Source organism: Ascochyta rabiei, chromosome 14 (genome assembly GCF_004011695.2).
Source record: "Ascochyta rabiei chromosome 14, complete sequence".
Classification (NCBI taxonomy): Eukaryota; Fungi; Ascomycota; class Dothideomycetes; order Pleosporales; family Didymellaceae; genus Ascochyta; species Ascochyta rabiei.
Window position 1 is genome coordinate 987,004 of NC_082418.1, and position 16,545 is coordinate 1,003,548.

Below are 16,545 nucleotides of genomic sequence, written 5' to 3' on the forward strand. Positions count from 1 at the left end.
GATCTCTACTTGCGGTCTCAACCTCCGCTGTTGGTAAGTATACACAACCGTTTGCAGGATCGCTTCCCCGATTTGACAGCCTGGTCTTCATTCGACCGACCTTGCATGGTTATCAGTAGCGTTACATCCCCTGGTAGAGGCTTCAGTTGTGTACTTGGACGTCTTGCGTATTTGTACTTGAGTATGGAGCAGCGGGCCGGTGTCCCGACCTTCTTTCAAGACACTAACGTCAGGAATTTTTTTGAAGCAACCCCACCATCTTTCAAGCTTCTGGAAGTGGGGCATAGTATCAGAATACCTCAACTGAACCTATTGTAGCTGGTGGGGATTGACTGCAAGCAAGAAAACGGCATGCTGAATAGAGGCGACATTGAAAAACGTACACTATATTTGTTTTAATGGAAAAATCTTTTATCAAACAACACCAATCAGATCCCAAAATCTGACCTACGGTGGTATGGTGTAAGTTCAATTCACCAATCGAAGCTCTCTCGCAGCGTCTAATAAATCCTCAGCTAGTGGTATGACGTCGCGTTGTGGCTGGCGAACACGTAGTGTTCCGATCCAGATCCGCGCCAGCCCGTGTTCGATTCACGGTACCGCCAATAAGTGCGACATTGTTTTTTTTGGGCTTTTCTTGCTTTTCGAGCTACCAAGGCCTGATCGTTGCAACCAGGTCTTGTGTTTTTGCACCCAAGCTCTGTTTCATCGCTTGTAGTAGTCAGCGAGCTTCTTGACATGTGGTGCTGTATTAGCGTGTTCGCTGGATCGTGTTTGTTGTACAGCTCCGTATATATAGTTACATTGAAGCAGTTCCTGACAACGAACGTTATTGAGTGAGTACTTACGTGAGGAAGGATACCTTCACGCAGACCCAGGGGCTGGTGAAAGTATGACGGCCTACCAAAGCCCTAGGTGTCTACTTAGCACTGAGAGGTAATACTTCACAGGAACATTACGCTTGTCTTTTCCCAAAATCCAAGTGCTTCCTTCTCGTTCGCGCCTACCTTACCTCGCAATACGAATTTCAAGTCTAGCTCTCGCCCTGCTATACCAACTCTCTGGTCAGTTTACGTTTGAACTTCTCCAACAAGCTGTCGCGTACTTTATTATCAATAATACCCGGGGCCTCAGCACATACCTTTGGTCTCGCCTTACAAGAAACCATCTGCACTTAATATCAGTCTACACATATATACTCTTTCTCATCATTTCATGTCTTGGGCGTGCTCGCTCGGCGTTTTGTGTTTGACACTCAGTCCTGTCTACTCGATGTCCTGACAGGGTTATCTCGTGTCAATTGGTACCGTATCAGTATAGAACCTACGGACTTGAGCGATACTACTAGCGTTTTGGAAGCTTCACTCTGGACTAATTGGAAGGAAGATGGGGCAAGCCAACAGCCTCAGTGAAAGAGGTCATGTGGTGAGAGTCAACCAGTGTAAGTGGCTGTTAAATTGCGTCGACGATATTGCAAAGACCGTGGGAAGCCACAGCTTTGTATGCCTTTTAAAAATTGGACACTTCGACTGTTGAGATAAGAATGTGGACTTGACCCTACATTCTAGTTCCAGCCCGCGCCTCTGTTCGTGGCGGATTGGCTTCATGAAGAACCTGCTGACCCAACTCTACGCTCGAGCCGACTGAACACCATCTAATTCTGGAGGTTCGATCTGCTTTGAACATAGTCATTGGCCTTGCGCAAGCTTACAACATCCCGCGAAATCTGGGCATGAAATGCGCATCGAAACGCTGAAGCTGGTAGCTCACTCAACATCTACATCACATACACTGTGATATTCCTGAAGTCTTATCTTTTTCGTGTTCCAGCAAATGGCGGGTCAAGAGTCGTGCATTATACCCAGGGCGACACTGATGGTTGAATGTGGTCCAAATTGAATCCACTTGAAAGCGTATTAATATATTCAGGACTGTGGCCCCAGAAGGGCCCCAGAAGGGCCTCAGAAGGGCCTTATGTTACATGGTTCTGCAACGATATCTTGCTTGTCTTGTGAATATGACCATGGCTACTTTCGCCCTCGCTGGTCGCTGTTGTTGGTCTTTCTTTGCTCTGTCTGCCCAGGCTGTAAGCATCTACGCCACCTCCGACTTGAGTATATGGTCCATCAGCAGTTGAAAGTGCTGTTTCGCTCGGTCGTCTGTTCATACGCGTGCTGCCGATAGTTGTCCTTTTCCATTTAGAGCTGAGACCCAGTTCAATACCATAACTCACGCCACCGGTCGTTCGCGTGCGACTTCGTGAAGATGATCCAAGTAATTTGGGCAGAATCTTTACAACAAATGGTTTGATGCCGGGCGCAGAGGCGCATAGCAAGCTGACATAAATTTCCGTGGATGTCCAGATTGACACATCATACGAGTCCCAGCTAGGCTCGAAATTCGGCATCTCGATTGCGGTGCCAACCCGCACCATGCGTACTATACCGGCAGCTACAACCAGTGAGCCGAGAAGCACGATGCTGGTCAGTGCCCACTTTTGTCGTGGATGCAGCTTTAGTTCGAGAACACGAGGTAAAACAATGGCCATGAGCGCAACTTCGACAAATATGTTGAGGCTACCGCTGAGTATAAAGCCTGGTAGATCTTGAATGCACTTGGCAGCCGGTCGCCCTTCAGTCCAATAAACGTGCACTGGTCGACACTGGAATGTAACTTGGAAACCGAAGGGCACAATCAGAAGGACAAGAAGGACCATCAGTGCCTGAATCATATATCGTCCGCGTTTATCAAAGTAGAAAATGCGGAGATAGGTAAGGCATATGCTGAACTTCGACAGTGAGAGAGCCGGGAAGAGAATGATCTGGGCCGCGTAGGCGTATTTCCGTGCCGTGATGTGTGCTTGAGGGTTTTTAATGGCTGTCGCAGCGGCATGGCTTCCAGCACCGTTGCTGATTTGACCGTACTGGCAGACGCTGAAGCCCGTGCAAAATAGCTGCTGAAGCGTGAGTTTAATGAAGGTCAAGAGGATTGCATTGTACCTACCCAGGCTAACGCAAGGACATGGTCTTCTGCTCTCCATGATTTGGTGATAGCGACTCGGGAATATGCTCTCGCAAAGAAGAAGAGAGAACCGACGGTCTGGACAACGACGTTGCCTACAATCATCTCCGGTTGGCGTGATTGTGCAAGAAAGCCCGATGACAACTGTAGCCCTTTGTCAATCAGTCTGCATCTCTGTCTGTGAGCTTGCTGTCATACCTCCAGGCTGCCATCATCCTGACGCACAACATGCTGAATGAGCCCCATTGACTCCCGTTTACGTCTTCACATCTGCAATGTGAAGTGGATGCAGAAGCTGTCAGATTCTACGGGGGCTCAGCGAGGGTCTTTCGCGGAGTGTCGCCAACACACCATCAGGGGTGATGCAAGTCAACACATTCGAGATGTCAAATCAGCGTACCCCAGACGCAAGCACCCCGATGCTAGTGCCATCCGCGTTGTCCCGCAGTTTGAGGCCAACCTAGTGATCAATTAGAGTTTCGATAGCTCCACTCTGACACAGCCACAGCAGCGAATTAAAGGCTTTATGTGTGCAGGAACGGACTGTCAGATCCAGGTACGCGTGTTTGCAGTCAGAACACCAAGGACTCTTGGACATGGTGATTGTACATCATGATGTCTAAGCAAAGTCACTTCTGGTTAATGATATGTGTCTCGGTTGTGTGACCCACAATGACGATCCGGCTCGGGCAGTGATCGAACATCGTGAGATTGATCCTTGTGCATATCGATCTCACTACAAGGGGTGTGCCTGAATGAAGTAGAACTACAATTTGCCACAGCCGGGGTTTTCTTCTTGTAAACGATCACTAGATGCTCAGTGCAAGAGGCTCGTATTTCTACTCCATTCAGGCACCCCCCTTGTACCTGAAGTGCAATAATCCTGGCATCTAGGCTCAAAGTCGAGATCTCCCCAGTGGATAAAAAGGCATGACCTGAGGTTTACGTACTTCTAGAATATAATTGTGATCAGCAGTGGGGCGACTCATTGCAACCCAACGTCCTGTCTTGTCAAAGTAGCATGGTTGTCACGAACTTCGTCAGCTGAAACCGTAAGCGCGACAGACGAGGAGTCGCGGATTGGAGTACTTCACAGCTCGCAATGGCGTACATTTGGGGCAATTTTGCCGCTCTTGTATTAAGCGTGATAATTCGTAAGCTTCGCTCTTCACTCCTGAAAGCCGAAGACACTAACTAGCTGGTCGCCTGAAGGCCAATCTGCGAGGATTCGACAAGGCTGCAGATTCTGGCAATCCGTGGCGAGGTGGCGACCGTCTTAAACCTTATCCTGAACTGCTGGCTTTACTACAGGGAAGCTGATGTGCAGGCCGCTGCAGCGTAGACAGGGCGTAAAGGGCTCGTTGATTACAACAAGTGTTGACTGGAGTCGATTCTGCGCGTTCATACCTCTACGACCATATAATTCGACGAACGGAAGTCATCCTGACACTTGTTCCACTCGTACCGTCATCGTACCGCGCTCCACACCGATCTACTACAAGGGGGTGCCCTGAACGGGCGAGAATACGATCTTGCTTGCACTGAGCATCTAGTGATCTTTTACAAGAAATAACCCCGGCTGTGGCACACTCGTATCCTGGCCCGTCCGGGGCACCCACTTGTAGGAGTAGACAAGTCATCTCACCCATCAAGCGGAATAGCGGCAGGCTGCCGATGCCACTATGATGCCTCCAATGGCAAGAACGAGTTAATCAGAAGCCCATCGCGGCTGTTGCGTGATTCGAGCTCGACTACAGGGGGTCTCTGCGATACGGCTCTGAGGCTGTGCATCATCGATGGAAGGCCGGTGCTGTAAAGAAAGGTCTTCTCGCTGTCGTCAACATACCATGCCCTGTACCTGAGGCGTCATCCAATCTTCTTCCACCCTGTCTCTTCTTGAAAAGGCTGCAGTGATTGTTCAAGGAAGCGTCCCTTCAATGGAATAGATTGTTCCGGACTTGGTGATACTTTTTGTTGTTGCCTTAATGTGCTCTCCCATGAACGAATCTCTAGTATTCCTTCGCGTGACATGGGCAAGACCATGCATAACAGCCAACCAATCTTTTTCCATTGGCTCGAAACCACAGTAACCCTCTTGTGGCCGAATTGGCGGCGTTCATGGTAGAGCATTGCATGATCAGTAAGCCTCACGGTCCCTTTCCTTCCGCGCACGAGAAGGCTGCAAGCTTCCAAACACCCCTCTTGGCAAATCCATTGTCACCTATATGAAGCGTTCCCGGGTGGTAGGGACCTGCAGCGATACTTTGTCGGGAGCGCGGAGACAGGAATTGTGTAATGATTGTCAGCCCAGCTTTCGAGTAGCATATAGAGCAATATGGCCAAATTGCAGCTTAAGCTATAGTATGCACCCAGGATCGACAGCGATTCAGAGTTGATGCAATTCGACAACGCACGATGTGAAGCGTGATCAAAGAGGCAGGCACGAGATGGTGTTGCTCGCTCGCTCGGCGCTCGTCATCCCGAAGCGAAGCTCGAGCTTGAGCACCGCCATCTCCAGCTCCCCTCCCCTCAGTCTCTATCACCCAATCGAAGCGCTCCAGCTTCTCCGCCTTCAAGCATGCTCTTCCAGAAGCTCTCACTGCTCTTCTTGGCCCTGGGGAGCTATGCAGCCACACTCCAGACAGCTTCCTCGGAGGTCACCACGCTCGACTCTTCCACGTCCAAAGAGCTGCTCGCCCTGCACAAGAAGCTGGTCAAGATCGAGTCAATCAGCGATAACGAGCTCGAAGTAGGAACATGGCTGGCATCGTATCTCGAAGACAACGGCTTCACGGTGGAAAAGCAAGAAGTTGCAAAAGACCGCTACAACCTCCTCGCCTACGGCAGCAAGCGCGACACCACCATCCTCCTGTCCTCGCACATCGATACCGTTCCCCCATACTGGCCGTACTACTACAACAAGACTACCGATGTCATTGGTGGTCGTGGTAGTGTCGATGCGAAAGCCAGTGTTGCAGCGCAAATACTGGCAGTTAAAGGGCTTGATGAGGACGGCGAAGCCAGGATCTTGCGCGACGACATCTCGTTGCTCTTTGTTGTAGGCGAGGAAACTGGTGGTGAAGGCATGAAGGCTTTCAGCTCGTGGAAGAATCGTCCTCGGTATGACATCGTCATCTTCGGTGAACCAACCGAGGGCAAGCTGGTCTGCGGTCACAAGGGCATACTAGGCTTTACGATCCATGCAACGGGCAAGGCAGCGCACTCGGGCTATCCATGGCTTGGTGTGAGTGCTAACGACATCTTGGCCGAGGCTTTGAGCGCGTTGCTTGAGCTGAGACAGCATTTACCCTGGAGTGAGAAGTACGGCAACACCACCATGAACTTTGGTCGCATCGAGGGCGGCGTGGCAGCCAATGTCGTCGCGGAGACAGCGAGCGCAAAGATTGCGACACGTCTTGCGGCTGGAACGCCGGAGATTGTATCAGGCCTCATCATCAATGCTGTGAAAGATGTGAAAGCCAGCGCCCAGAAACAAGGCGGTGATCTGAGCTTCGACTGGAGTGGCAACGGTTACGGTCCGGTTGACATCGACTGCGACATTGACGGGTTCGAGAAGCTGACCGTGAACTACGGGACTGACGTGCCTAACCTTGAAGGCGACCACAGGCGGTACCTATACGGTCCGGGCAACATCTTTGTCGCACACTCAGATCACGAGGCGTTGAAGAGAAAGGAGCTTGAGCAGGCAGTCCTCGACTACAGGAGGCTCATCATCCAGGCCTCGAAGATGGAGCCCAAGCAGAGTTCGGACATTGACAACGAGCAAGTCGAGTTGTAGATACGCATTTGGTCTATATGTATATACCCTTGGAGGGCACGTAGAGGAATCGATCTTGACCACAGGCCTTTCCATCACTACTTTTGCCAGCCGTGTTCAACTTGAGCATGGGTGAAGAAAGCTACTAGAAGGAGTTTTGAACGCAAACCACGGCTGTGCCTAACATTGGTACATCATGGGCCACTATGAGGATCCACCAGCCAGCCCCACTTCCCCACCCCGCTACCACCTGTCCGAGACCTGCACAACGACATCGCACTGCCTTACATACTCCTGTCTGTGATCATTGCGCAGGTTATAAGGTGTAAATAAGCTGGAGTTCTCATCAATAACAACAACAACTTCGGTTTTGTAGTGTACGTTCTTCCCTGATCAAATTAATCCGATCAACCACTAATCCCTAACAGGTAGCGGTTATCACTCCGGATTCTGATCACCTCAGTATCTTCCGGCAACCCCGGTTCGATTCCGGGCAAGACCTCTCTTTTTTTTAACGCGTCGAGAGGCATCTTTTCGTGCGCGTGTTGTTTTTGCGCTTGCGTGGGCAGAAGAAGTGGGGGCGTTAGCGAGGACAGCCGATCTTGCTTGTTTGGTTTGCTTGCAGGTGCAGATAAGAGTCATGCGATTCATGCTCCGTGTTGGTTGGATGGATAGAATGTCTTCATTATTTGGCGTTTTAGGTCGTCTCTGTAGTGCTTTGTCTGCTGTCTCTCTCTCTCTCTCTCTCTCTCTCTCTCTCTCCCTCTATCCACACTTTCTGCAGCAGTCTAATAATAGCGTACAACATAAAAACGTGCAAAGGCTGCGCAATGCTGTTAAGTTGGCATGCCGCCTGGTATCAACTCCAACCTCAGCTAAATGGAATGCGATGCGTGAACGCTGCAAGTGACGAAATAGACATGAAAACACCAAAGCGCTTGACACGAACGGTTTCAGCAAAGGAACTTGTAGGTTTTCTTCCACTTGGGCCACTTCTTCCGCTCTTCGCGCTCCTCTTCGATCAGCGCGTCGATGTTCAGCTCGCGGATGCCCGTGTGCAGGTCCATGTTGTGGGACCGCACTACCAAGGTGCGGTAGTAGAATTTGTAGGGGATGTAGAACGCGATAGTGACGGGTAGCGCGAGGTAGATGCTGAAGAAGCGCTGCAGACGGTCTGCCGTAGATAAATACTTGTAATCGAGCGGTACCACGGCGACCCAGAACTGCGCAATGAGGACGAGACAGTTGAAGAGGAGGCCAACGTAGGATCCAATCAGGCCGGGTTGTGAGCGAAAGGCAAGTTCGGACAGGCTGTGCCCCTGTACGTGCCAGCCCTTGCGGAAGCGGATGTGTGCGAGACAGATGGACAGCCATGTGAAGACGGCGGAAAGCGCAGAAAGGGCAAGCAGCCAGTTGAAGACATTATCCCGGAGATCGTCGTTGGCGCCAGCGAGGAAGGCGAGAAGACCGATGGCCAGAGCGAAGGCAATCGATACGAGAGGGCGGCCCTGACGATCGATGTAGGCAAATATCCTCGGAGCCTGATGTTGCTCTGCCAGAGCGGCGAGTGTGCGAGAAGAGCCGTAGATGGACGAGTTACCAACAGAGAGTACGGCGATCATGATGACTGCGTTGAAGACGGAGGGGAGCCCTTCGATGCCTGCGTTCTGAATGGCGATTACGAAAGGAGAAGCCACGGCATTCGCGCCGTTGTAGTTTTGTAGGAGACGCTTTTCGTTGTACGGGACCAAAAGGCCAACGATTGTTAGGGAGACAATGTAGAACAAGGTGATCCTCCAGAAGACCTGCTTGACGGCCGTGGGCAGTGACTTGCGAGGATTGGCGGTTTCTGCAGCGGCGAGACCCACGAGCTCCGTGCCAGAGAAGGCAAAGGCAGCGTTGACGAAGACGCTGCAAAGACCCTTGAACCCATTGTTGAAGGGGCCTGGGTTTCTCCAATACGTGCCGCCGATGTAGCCACCATCAGGTCCGCCACCGATGTTGATGATGATGCCCAGAATGATGAATCCTATTACGGCAGTGATCTTGATGATGGCGAAAACGAATTCGGCCTCGCCGTAGCCCTTGACACCAAACAGGTTGATGACGACGATGAGGACCAGGAAGACGGCCACGTAGGCGTTGTTGTTGATGGTGCCGGCATGGTCTTTGGTCCAGTACTCGATGGTGAATGTAGCGGCGACGATTTCCAGAGGCAGGACGACGAGCCATTGCAGAGCATAGTTCCACCCCATGGCGAAACCCCAGGCCGGGTCGATGAAGCGAGTCGAGTAGGCCGAGAAGGAACCAGCAACGGGAAACAAGACTGCCATCTCACCCAAGGCGTGAACGGTGCAGTACAGCATGATACCGACCAGGCAGTACGCTATTACTAGCGCAGCTGGCCCACCGTTGGCTAGTGCTTGGCCGGAACCAACGAAGAGGCCAGTGCCTGACAGAAGGTTAGCAACGGATCGTGACTCGCGCAACAGAAGAACGAACACACCTATGGAGCCTCCGATTGCAATCATCTGCAAATGACGACCTTTGAGTCTCCGCGCCAGTGGTGAGCTTGCCGTGTTGGCTGCTGCTTGCTCGACGTCGTATACGGTACCGTCGGCACCCAAACTACCCTTGGGGGTCATGTGAGAATTTGGATCACGCTTGAAACTGTCCAGCACCCTCATGGCTATACCGTCTCGATGCACCGAGCTCTCACCATAACAGTCCGAGTTTTGCGATGCCCTTCCGAAGCTCTTTTCTGTGCCGTACATGTCGTCGTCGACAACCATTTTCGATGACAACGACAGCGAAGGGACCGGATGCGTAGGCCAAAGAGAACAGCAGCGGGCGCTGCGAGCTCGGGGGGTGTCGCGGCAGTGCAGCCTTGGGGCGTGGCTGCTCGTTCTCGTGGAAAGGGCGCTGGGAGATAAAGACGTCTGTCGTGCTTGTGCGTAGTCGGCAGGGGCCAGGCTTATTTTCACACAGTTGACCAGGGTGAATCGACCAGGGTGAATCGACCAGGGTCTGGAGAGACGGTACGTGAGGATTAGGCGCCGGGGGTGGGAGGATATTGGGGTTAGAGCGGCGCAGCTTCTATCGCGGCGCGGGCTGCGTCTATCTATCACTGGCCTGAGATGCGGTTCCGCCGTGGAGACGTGCTCTCGAAGATGGAAGAGGGAGTGGAGGAAGTGCGTGACTGGGTGCGGCCCACCGCCCACGAGGGTGCTGATCCCCCCAGCAGGTGATGATCAAGGCCGCCCTGTGGTGCCTGGGAATGGCAAGGTTGATTCAATTGATTGCGACAGTTTGGTCCCATGTCTTGGAGGCTTGGAGGCTTGGAGTCCAAGCACACCAGTAGGCACCCGCTGCTCATTACACCGTCTTGCGGAGAGCGCCGACATCGATACGATCCATGGAACGTCCACCTGTCACCCTTCAGCGTTCCAAGGTGCCACAGCCACTTTCATCTGGCGGCCGCCACTGTTGTCATGCCTCGGCGACGTCTGGGTGGCGCTTGACGGTCTACGATCTACGGTCTACAGTCTACCGTCTACCGTCTACCGTCTACCGTCTACCGTCTACAGTCTACAGTCTACCGTCTACCGTCTACCGTCCACCATCCACCGTCCACCGTCCACCTTCCACAACTCTCCAAGACGCCAGCCCGTGCCCGACTTCGTTATCAACCGAGCGACAGATCTGGCATGTGCTCGCAGGACCCACGTTTCCTCATTTCCTACTTGGTGCCTATCTCGTCTTGATAACAGCACGAATAAAACAGATACGCTGCTTGCCCGGCCTTGCGTCCGTGTCTTCGATGCTCGACGCTTGTGCCCGTGCTCGAGTGCTGAGGTGACATGTTGCGTGTTGCGTGTTGACAACCATTGGCGGAGAAGCGCCGGCAGGCTCCTAATACGGATCCCAACATTGCCAGACACACCCTACACGGGCCATCTCAGCAGGTAGCGTCTGCAGAGTGCAAACCCCGCATCATGGTTCGCCGTCCAACGGCTGCGGTCAGCCCACACCGCTGCAATCCCTCCAATCCGTCGACACGAGGAACGCGTGAACAAGGCGTCAACGTGGATAGCCAGCCGAGATGGAGCTCACCAGCCGAAATCACGCACGTTCATCAACCTATTGCCAACGCTGCGGCTGTTCAGGAACACCCCTTTTCAGCCTGTCGTATGCAGGTACAGCTCTCACACTACTCGTTCCACTCTTCTTTTGCACACCACCCTGATGATGCCAATACTGCGAACCACGAGTACGGAGTGTAGGAGCAACATTTTCTCGCCGCGATCCGACCTCCTCAAGTCCTCCACATCCCGAGCTGGAGCCGGTTCGAGAACTGTGCAACGCTCTGCGCCTTCCATTGCATCAGCACCGCCCAAATGCGTTTCCAGCTGCATTGTGCGACGGCCTAGCCGGGCCAGGTACGTCCATTTATGCGGTTGGTGTTCATCTCTTGGATTTGTGTCCGCTCGTCAACACGATCAAAGTTCTGGTCCCTGAGGAAGTTCTGTCCCAAGTAGATGCGCGGGTTGAATGCAGGCCCAAGGCGCAGGATCATGCCTTGGGCTCGTGCCTTCCTCTCCCGGCTAAGTGGATGCATGCCATACACCCTCAGCCCTGCCAGTCGAAGCGAGCAGGCCTGATGCCTTTTGCGTCCTGGGAGGCGTTGAGGCATTTCTCGTGCGGTTCGCAGCCCAGACGATGGAATTGGCGAGACCCTGGCATGTCGCTGGAAGCTGCAAATTGATTGCTTGATGTATCTATCCAACGCCGTATGGGAGCGGAGAACAAACCCGGCTCTGGTGCATAAGACGGTCCGAAGCATGCATGTACAGTACAAGCAGCACTTTGCTTCTTGCCAGTTCCATGGCACAGACATGCACGTCTCCATCCATCCGTCCGGCGCCGCCGTCGCGTTGCAATTCTCGCTGTTCGAAATCCCCTTTGACCAACACATCCCAACCTCGCCCTCGACCCAACTACGCCTCCTTGCACCCACCCCTTCCCCTATCCAAGACACGTCGAATCCATGTCTCACCGTCCCCCAATAACGCGAAAACACACACCCTTCGCACCCGGTCCCCACGCCGGGCGCCCGTAACAGGCCATCTTACATGTACGTAGCGCGCCGCGACCCAGACCTCCGGCACCGCACGTGCGCACCGCATGGCACCATGCTACTGTAACGACTGGCCAAACCGAATCTACACCTATGTACTTCTCCTCCTCCTCCCACCCTCCCCCTTTGCGCGAGGTGTTGTGAGATGCCGTGACTTCCGTCCTTGCTGGTCCCGTCAACCCGGGTATCGTCTGCGCGAGAACCCGCAGGTGGTGTCGATGGCTGGCGCGCGTGCTGTGTCGTGCAGTGTCGTGCAATGTCGCACGGCGCTTGGTAGCAGCCGTCGTCGTCGTCGTCGTCGTCGTCGTCGTCGCTGTCCTCGCTGTCCTCATCCCGTCCTGTGCCGCAGTGATACGTGGGGTACCTCGATAGAATCGCCAGACGTCCAGTCCATTAAACCGCCTAGCTAGTTGGCGATTGCATAGCGAAGCTTGTTCTTGTGTCTGTCTCTCGTGATGGCGTTGTGGATACTACTACTACTACTACTACTACTACTACTACTACCACTACTACTTTCACCACCACTGCTGCAGCAGCTGCTGCTGCTGCTGCTATTGCTATTGCTAGTGGCTCCGTTGTTACTGTACTTTACATTTGCGTATGGATATCCACATCCACATCCACATGAACATGAACATGTAGATCCAGCGTCGTAAGAAGCGTCAGGAACCCACATTGCTTGCACCGTCCACACAGAAAGCCATGCATACATACATACATACATACATACATACATACATACATACATACATACATACATACATACATACATACATACATACATACATACATACACGCACGCATGCATGCATGCATGCACGCACGGACACGAACGAATACAGCATAGAGATGACAGTAAAACGCGAGCGAGCTAGCGAGCTAGCTGGCTGCTGTCCTGTGCGAAAGAATCCGGCATTGAGATTCTCGACTGGGAGAGTTTGGGATTGATTGTGCTCTTTTTTGAATTCGATAATAGCGACGGCATAGCAAGGCATAGCAAGGCATGGCAAAGCATGGCAAAGCAAAGCAAAGCATAGCAAAGCATAGCAAAGCAAAGCAAAGCAAAGCAAAGCAAAGCAAAGCAAAGCAAAGCAAAGCATAGCAAAGCATAGCAAAGCAAAGCATAGCAAAGCAAAGCAACAGCGATGCAACGGCAGCGGCGAAGTAACGGCAAAGCAACACAAGATAACACAAGATAACAATAGTAATAAAGAGAGGTATCTAGTCGCAATATCGCAAGGGGGTGAGCAAGCAAACAAAGTCTATAAGACGCGCCAACGGGACGAGGAAGGGGAAGGGGAAGGGGTAGGGTAGGGTAGGGTAGAGTAGAGTACAAGATGGGATGAGGTAGGGAAGATGAGAGGGATAGGGAGGGAAGGGAAGGAGAGGGAAGGAAAAGGAAAAGGGATCATGTAGGTACAGGTGATGGGTGGGTGGGTGGATGATTGGTGGACCCTGGGCAGAAGGTGGAGAAGGAGAAGGGAAGGTAGAGAAGGGGAGGATGAAGAAGAGGGATAAGCCAATGAAGTGCAAACAGGATCGAATGCCATCGCTGCTTTTCCATCCAATCAAGCCAATCAAGCCAAGTCAAGCCAAAGTTCGACTCGACTCGACTCACGTCTTCGGCGGTGTAGGCGGCGGCCTCTCCGTCTCCTCCCCATCATCGTTGACCTGGACAATGAACTCGCCCGGCTTGAGCCCCGGGCTGAAATCATCCACCTCTTCAATGTCCTCGTCTTCCTCCTCCTCCTCCTCCTCCTCCTCCTCCTCGGTGATGCCCATGATCTCCCCGCTGCGCCGGCCCTGCACGCTTGCACCCCTGCTCCCCGCATCTCCTCCGCTGCGACTCCGCCATGGGCTCGCTGTGTTGCTGGGCTGCCCTAGGTTCGGGCCCTTGAAGGGCGAGCGTTTGCGCTTTGCGAAGATGAGGCCTGGGGAGGGAGGTGGTGCGGTGCCGAATGCAGCGCCGCCTTCGTTGAGAGTGCTGATTCCTAATGGAGGAGCCCCAGCTCGCACGAGTCGGATGTTGGACGGGAAGGTGGAGGATACGGGCGTTGCTGGTAGGACCTTGATGCTGTTGTGCGGACTCTTTGTTTTGTGCGAGCTGATGTGGCCGCTGATGGTCGATACACTGGGCGAGGCAATGGAAGCGCTGGAGGTGGAGGAAGCTTTGCTGTGTGTGTGGTGGTGGTGCGGCATGGACCGAATGCTTGATACAGAGGAGGATGTTGATTTGCGTCCCCGAAGGCCGCCGGAGGAGCGCCGGTAGGAGGAGCGTGGTGTCAAGGGCGCAGGCGAGGCGGACAGTCTGCGTATCGAGCCGGAGCCGTGGGTTGTTACGCGCGGGCGGATAGGCACGTTTTGTGTCGATGGAGGCGGGTGTGTATACACTGAGCTGCGGTTTGCATTGCTGGCACGGCGGCCACTTCGCGATTCACCCTGGGATCGCGTGCTTTCGGGGATCTTGGGAGACTTTTCGCTGCTGGCTTTCGAGTTTGGAGAGCGTGCGCGCTTGGACGTTTCTTTGATCCAGTTGCGGAGTGACAAGAGGTGGTTGATAAAAGGTTGCTTGCGGCGGCGTTTGGGAACGAAGCCATTGGGGTGAAGAAGGTCAGGATTAGCGCCCACAACTTGCAGCATGCTACTGTGTGATCTCCGCTTGTGTCTCTCGAGATCCTTCGCTGGTGGTGGAGGGCGAGAAGATGAATTTGATTGCCGGCCGAAGTCTTTCTCGAGAGGTGGCGGAGGCCGCTCGACGACAAAGTTGGGACTCGAACTTGACTCTGGAAGGTCCGGCAGGTCTGGGACGGGCGGCGCGCCTGATCCACTGGTCAATACAGGCACATCACTCGGCAGGCTCACATAGTTACCATGCGTGCTCCGGCGGTTGATCGACCTTCCCCGACTCTTGGGAGGATCGCCTAGGACTGGGTAATGCTGACCTTCCTCATCTGTTTCTCTGATTGTGGGCGCGAGTTTGTCGAGTCGACTGCTAGCCGCGCTCAACCTTCTCAAGCTCTTCGCCTCAGCCTCGCGCTCTCTTCGCTTGCCTTCTCTTCTCCTGGCCTTGCGCTCCTCCTTCTCCAGCAACAAGGCCCACCACCCTGCTAGGGAGTCACAGCGTTGCGCCAGCACGTTTTCGATGACCATGTCGATGTCCACGCCAGCCGCTCGCATACGCTGTAGGACCTCCTTCTCCAGCTCCGTCGAGAAAGGCGCGGGCTGTTGCAGCTTCAGGATTTCCTGCTGGCGTGGTGCGTATTCTGACAGCCACGGGTTTTGGAGAACTTCGGCCAGCGTCGGTCGCAAAATCGGTCGTTTCGAGAGCAGCGACTGGCAGAGCTCCCGCGCTTGCGGAGGGAAACTGTCCGGATAGCTGGCCTCCTCTTTCAGTATCTTCATCTTGGTGACCATCTCGTCGTCGTCGTCAAACGGCAGCTCGCCCACCAGGAGGGCGTAGAGAATGATGCCCAGGCTCCACACGTCCACCTTTTCGCCCGCGTACTTTTCGCCCTTGAGCATTTCGGGCGCGCTGTAGCACACGGTGCCACACCATGTCTGCAGGTAGTTGCTTTTGCCCTCATACTCGCGCGTGAACCCAAAATCCACCAGCTTCACATCGCCGTGCTTGTCCAACAGTATGTTCTCGAGCTTCAGGTCGCGGTGGACGCAGGACTTGTTGTGGACGTAGGAGACGGCGCCGACGAGCTGGGTGAATATGCGCTGGACCTTGGGGGGCTCGAGGGCGCCCTTCTGCAGCAGGTAGTTGTAGAGCTCATCGCCGGGGCAGTACTCGAGAGCCAGCCAGACCAGCTCCTCAGTGACGATGACCTCGTACAGGCGCGCAATGTGCGGGTGGATGAACTGGCGGTGGTGGTGGATCTCGCGCGCGAGGTTGGCATCGTCCTTCTTGGCCGATTTGAGCACGACCTGCGTCCTGTCAGCATGCCGTCGTTTGGTTTGTGGCGCATAGCAGCCTCGCGAGTCTGTAGCGCATAGCAGTCGAGTCTGTAGCGCATAGCAGCCGCGTTGAGCCTGTAGCGCACAGCATCCTCATCGAGTCTCTCGTGCAGGGCTGCGCACCTTGCGGCCGTTGCTGAGCTTGTGCGAGGCAAGGTAGACTTTGCCAAAGCTGCCCTTGCCGATCAGCCTGCCCAGCGTGTAGTTGCCGACGCTCTTGAGATCCGCAGCCGCAAATTCACTGTCGCATCTAATCAGTCCACGTCTCTCTGCAGCGCGGGGGGTGCGCGCGCGCGCTCTTGCTTACTCGAGAAGCTGCTTGTACGAGTTGGCGAGCTGGGCGCTGGTCAGTGTGCTGTGTGTGTGTGTGTGTGTGTGTGTATGTGTGTGTGTGTATGTGTGTTTGTGGGCGCGCGCTGCCCCCACACCCACCCACACACACACACCCTCTCTCTCCCCGCAACGCACCTTCTTTCGTTGGGCCTGCTGTTCCGCGGTGGCCCGGGGATTCATGAGAAGCGCCACGTGTGCGTGGAGACGGGCGTGCTTTCGCCGTCATCTAACACGTCCTGCGGTCTGACGACGGGCCTGAGCCGCGCCGTGGTGAAGGTGAATGTGGATGTGGATGTGGACGCCGCACAAGCCAGGC

The 16,545-nt window shown here is 54.0% G+C and overlaps 6 protein-coding genes across 8 annotated transcripts, besides 18 other annotated features; 2 read left to right on the forward strand and 4 right to left on the reverse strand.

The window, feature by feature from the left end:
* Positions 1-1,972: 1,972 nt before the first annotated feature.
* Positions 1,973-3,267, reverse strand: EKO05_0008280 (uncharacterized protein; the record flags this gene model as incomplete). 2 transcript variants are annotated; one of them, XM_059637261.1, is made up of 3 exons in its annotated part: positions 1,973-2,953; positions 3,004-3,165; positions 3,220-3,267. In XM_059637261.1, the coding sequence occupies 3 exons, from the start codon at positions 3,265-3,267 to the stop codon at positions 1,973-1,975; spliced, it is 1,191 nt and encodes a 396-aa protein (XP_059493244.1). The 2 variants fall into 2 exon arrangements, with proteins under 2 accessions (XP_059493244.1, XP_059493243.1); XM_059637260.1 differs by having other exon boundaries at positions 1,973-3,267.
* A 2,332-nt stretch (positions 3,268-5,599) lies between these two features.
* EKO05_0008281 (Acetylornithine deacetylase) lies at positions 5,600-6,820 on the forward strand (the record flags this gene model as incomplete). The annotated part of the gene is made up of 1 exon (XM_038946486.1): positions 5,600-6,820. One exon carries the CDS (start codon positions 5,600-5,602, stop codon positions 6,818-6,820), a length of 1,221 nt encoding a protein of 406 aa, XP_038796733.1.
* A 707-nt stretch (positions 6,821-7,527) lies between these two features.
* Positions 7,528-7,566: a tandem repeat.
* A 186-nt stretch (positions 7,567-7,752) lies between these two features.
* On the reverse strand, positions 7,753-9,591 carry EKO05_0008282 (histidine permease; the record flags this gene model as incomplete). The annotated part of the gene is made up of 2 exons (XM_038941520.1): positions 7,753-9,251; positions 9,306-9,591. The coding sequence occupies 2 exons, from the start codon at positions 9,589-9,591 to the stop codon at positions 7,753-7,755; spliced, it is 1,785 nt and encodes a 594-aa protein (XP_038796734.1).
* Positions 9,592-10,214: 623 nt separating this feature from the next.
* Positions 10,215-10,658, forward strand: EKO05_0008283 (uncharacterized protein; the record flags this gene model as incomplete). Its single annotated transcript, XM_059637262.1, has 1 exon — positions 10,215-10,658. The coding sequence occupies one exon, from the start codon at positions 10,215-10,217 to the stop codon at positions 10,656-10,658; it is 444 nt and encodes a 147-aa protein (XP_059493245.1).
* Positions 10,331-10,437: a tandem repeat.
* A 567-nt stretch (positions 10,659-11,225) lies between the features above and the next one.
* Positions 11,226-11,774, reverse strand: EKO05_0008284 (uncharacterized protein; the record flags this gene model as incomplete). Its single annotated transcript, XM_038946487.2, has 1 exon — positions 11,226-11,774. One exon carries the CDS (start codon positions 11,772-11,774, stop codon positions 11,226-11,228), a length of 549 nt encoding a protein of 182 aa, XP_038796735.2.
* Positions 11,775-12,217: 443 nt separating this feature from the next.
* Positions 12,218-12,249: a tandem repeat.
* Positions 12,250-12,404: 155 nt separating this feature from the next.
* Positions 12,405-12,450: a tandem repeat.
* Positions 12,451-12,460: 10 nt separating this feature from the next.
* Positions 12,461-12,501: a tandem repeat.
* Positions 12,502-12,524: a tandem repeat.
* Positions 12,516-12,580: a tandem repeat.
* A 61-nt stretch (positions 12,581-12,641) lies between these two features.
* Positions 12,642-12,731: a tandem repeat.
* A 1-nt stretch (position 12,732) lies between these two features.
* Positions 12,733-12,759: a tandem repeat.
* A 39-nt stretch (positions 12,760-12,798) lies between these two features.
* Positions 12,799-12,828: a tandem repeat.
* Positions 12,829-12,916: 88 nt separating this feature from the next.
* Positions 12,917-12,942: a tandem repeat.
* Positions 12,943-13,076: a tandem repeat.
* Positions 13,077-13,121: a tandem repeat.
* Positions 13,122-13,505: 384 nt separating this feature from the next.
* Positions 13,506-13,532: a tandem repeat.
* Positions 13,533-13,550: 18 nt separating this feature from the next.
* Positions 13,551-16,409, reverse strand: EKO05_0008285 (uncharacterized protein; the record flags this gene model as incomplete). 2 transcript variants are annotated; one of them, XM_059637264.1, is made up of 5 exons in its annotated part: positions 13,551-14,755; positions 14,807-15,866; positions 16,020-16,137; positions 16,204-16,232; positions 16,365-16,409. In XM_059637264.1, 5 exons carry the CDS (start codon positions 16,407-16,409, stop codon positions 13,551-13,553), a joined length of 2,457 nt encoding a protein of 818 aa, XP_059493247.1. The 2 variants fall into 2 exon arrangements, with proteins under 2 accessions (XP_059493247.1, XP_059493246.1); XM_059637263.1 differs by having other exon boundaries at positions 13,551-15,866.
* Positions 13,675-13,706: a tandem repeat.
* Positions 14,957-15,011: a tandem repeat.
* Positions 16,247-16,304: a tandem repeat.
* Positions 16,320-16,342: a tandem repeat.
* Positions 16,410-16,545: the final 136 nt, after the last annotated feature.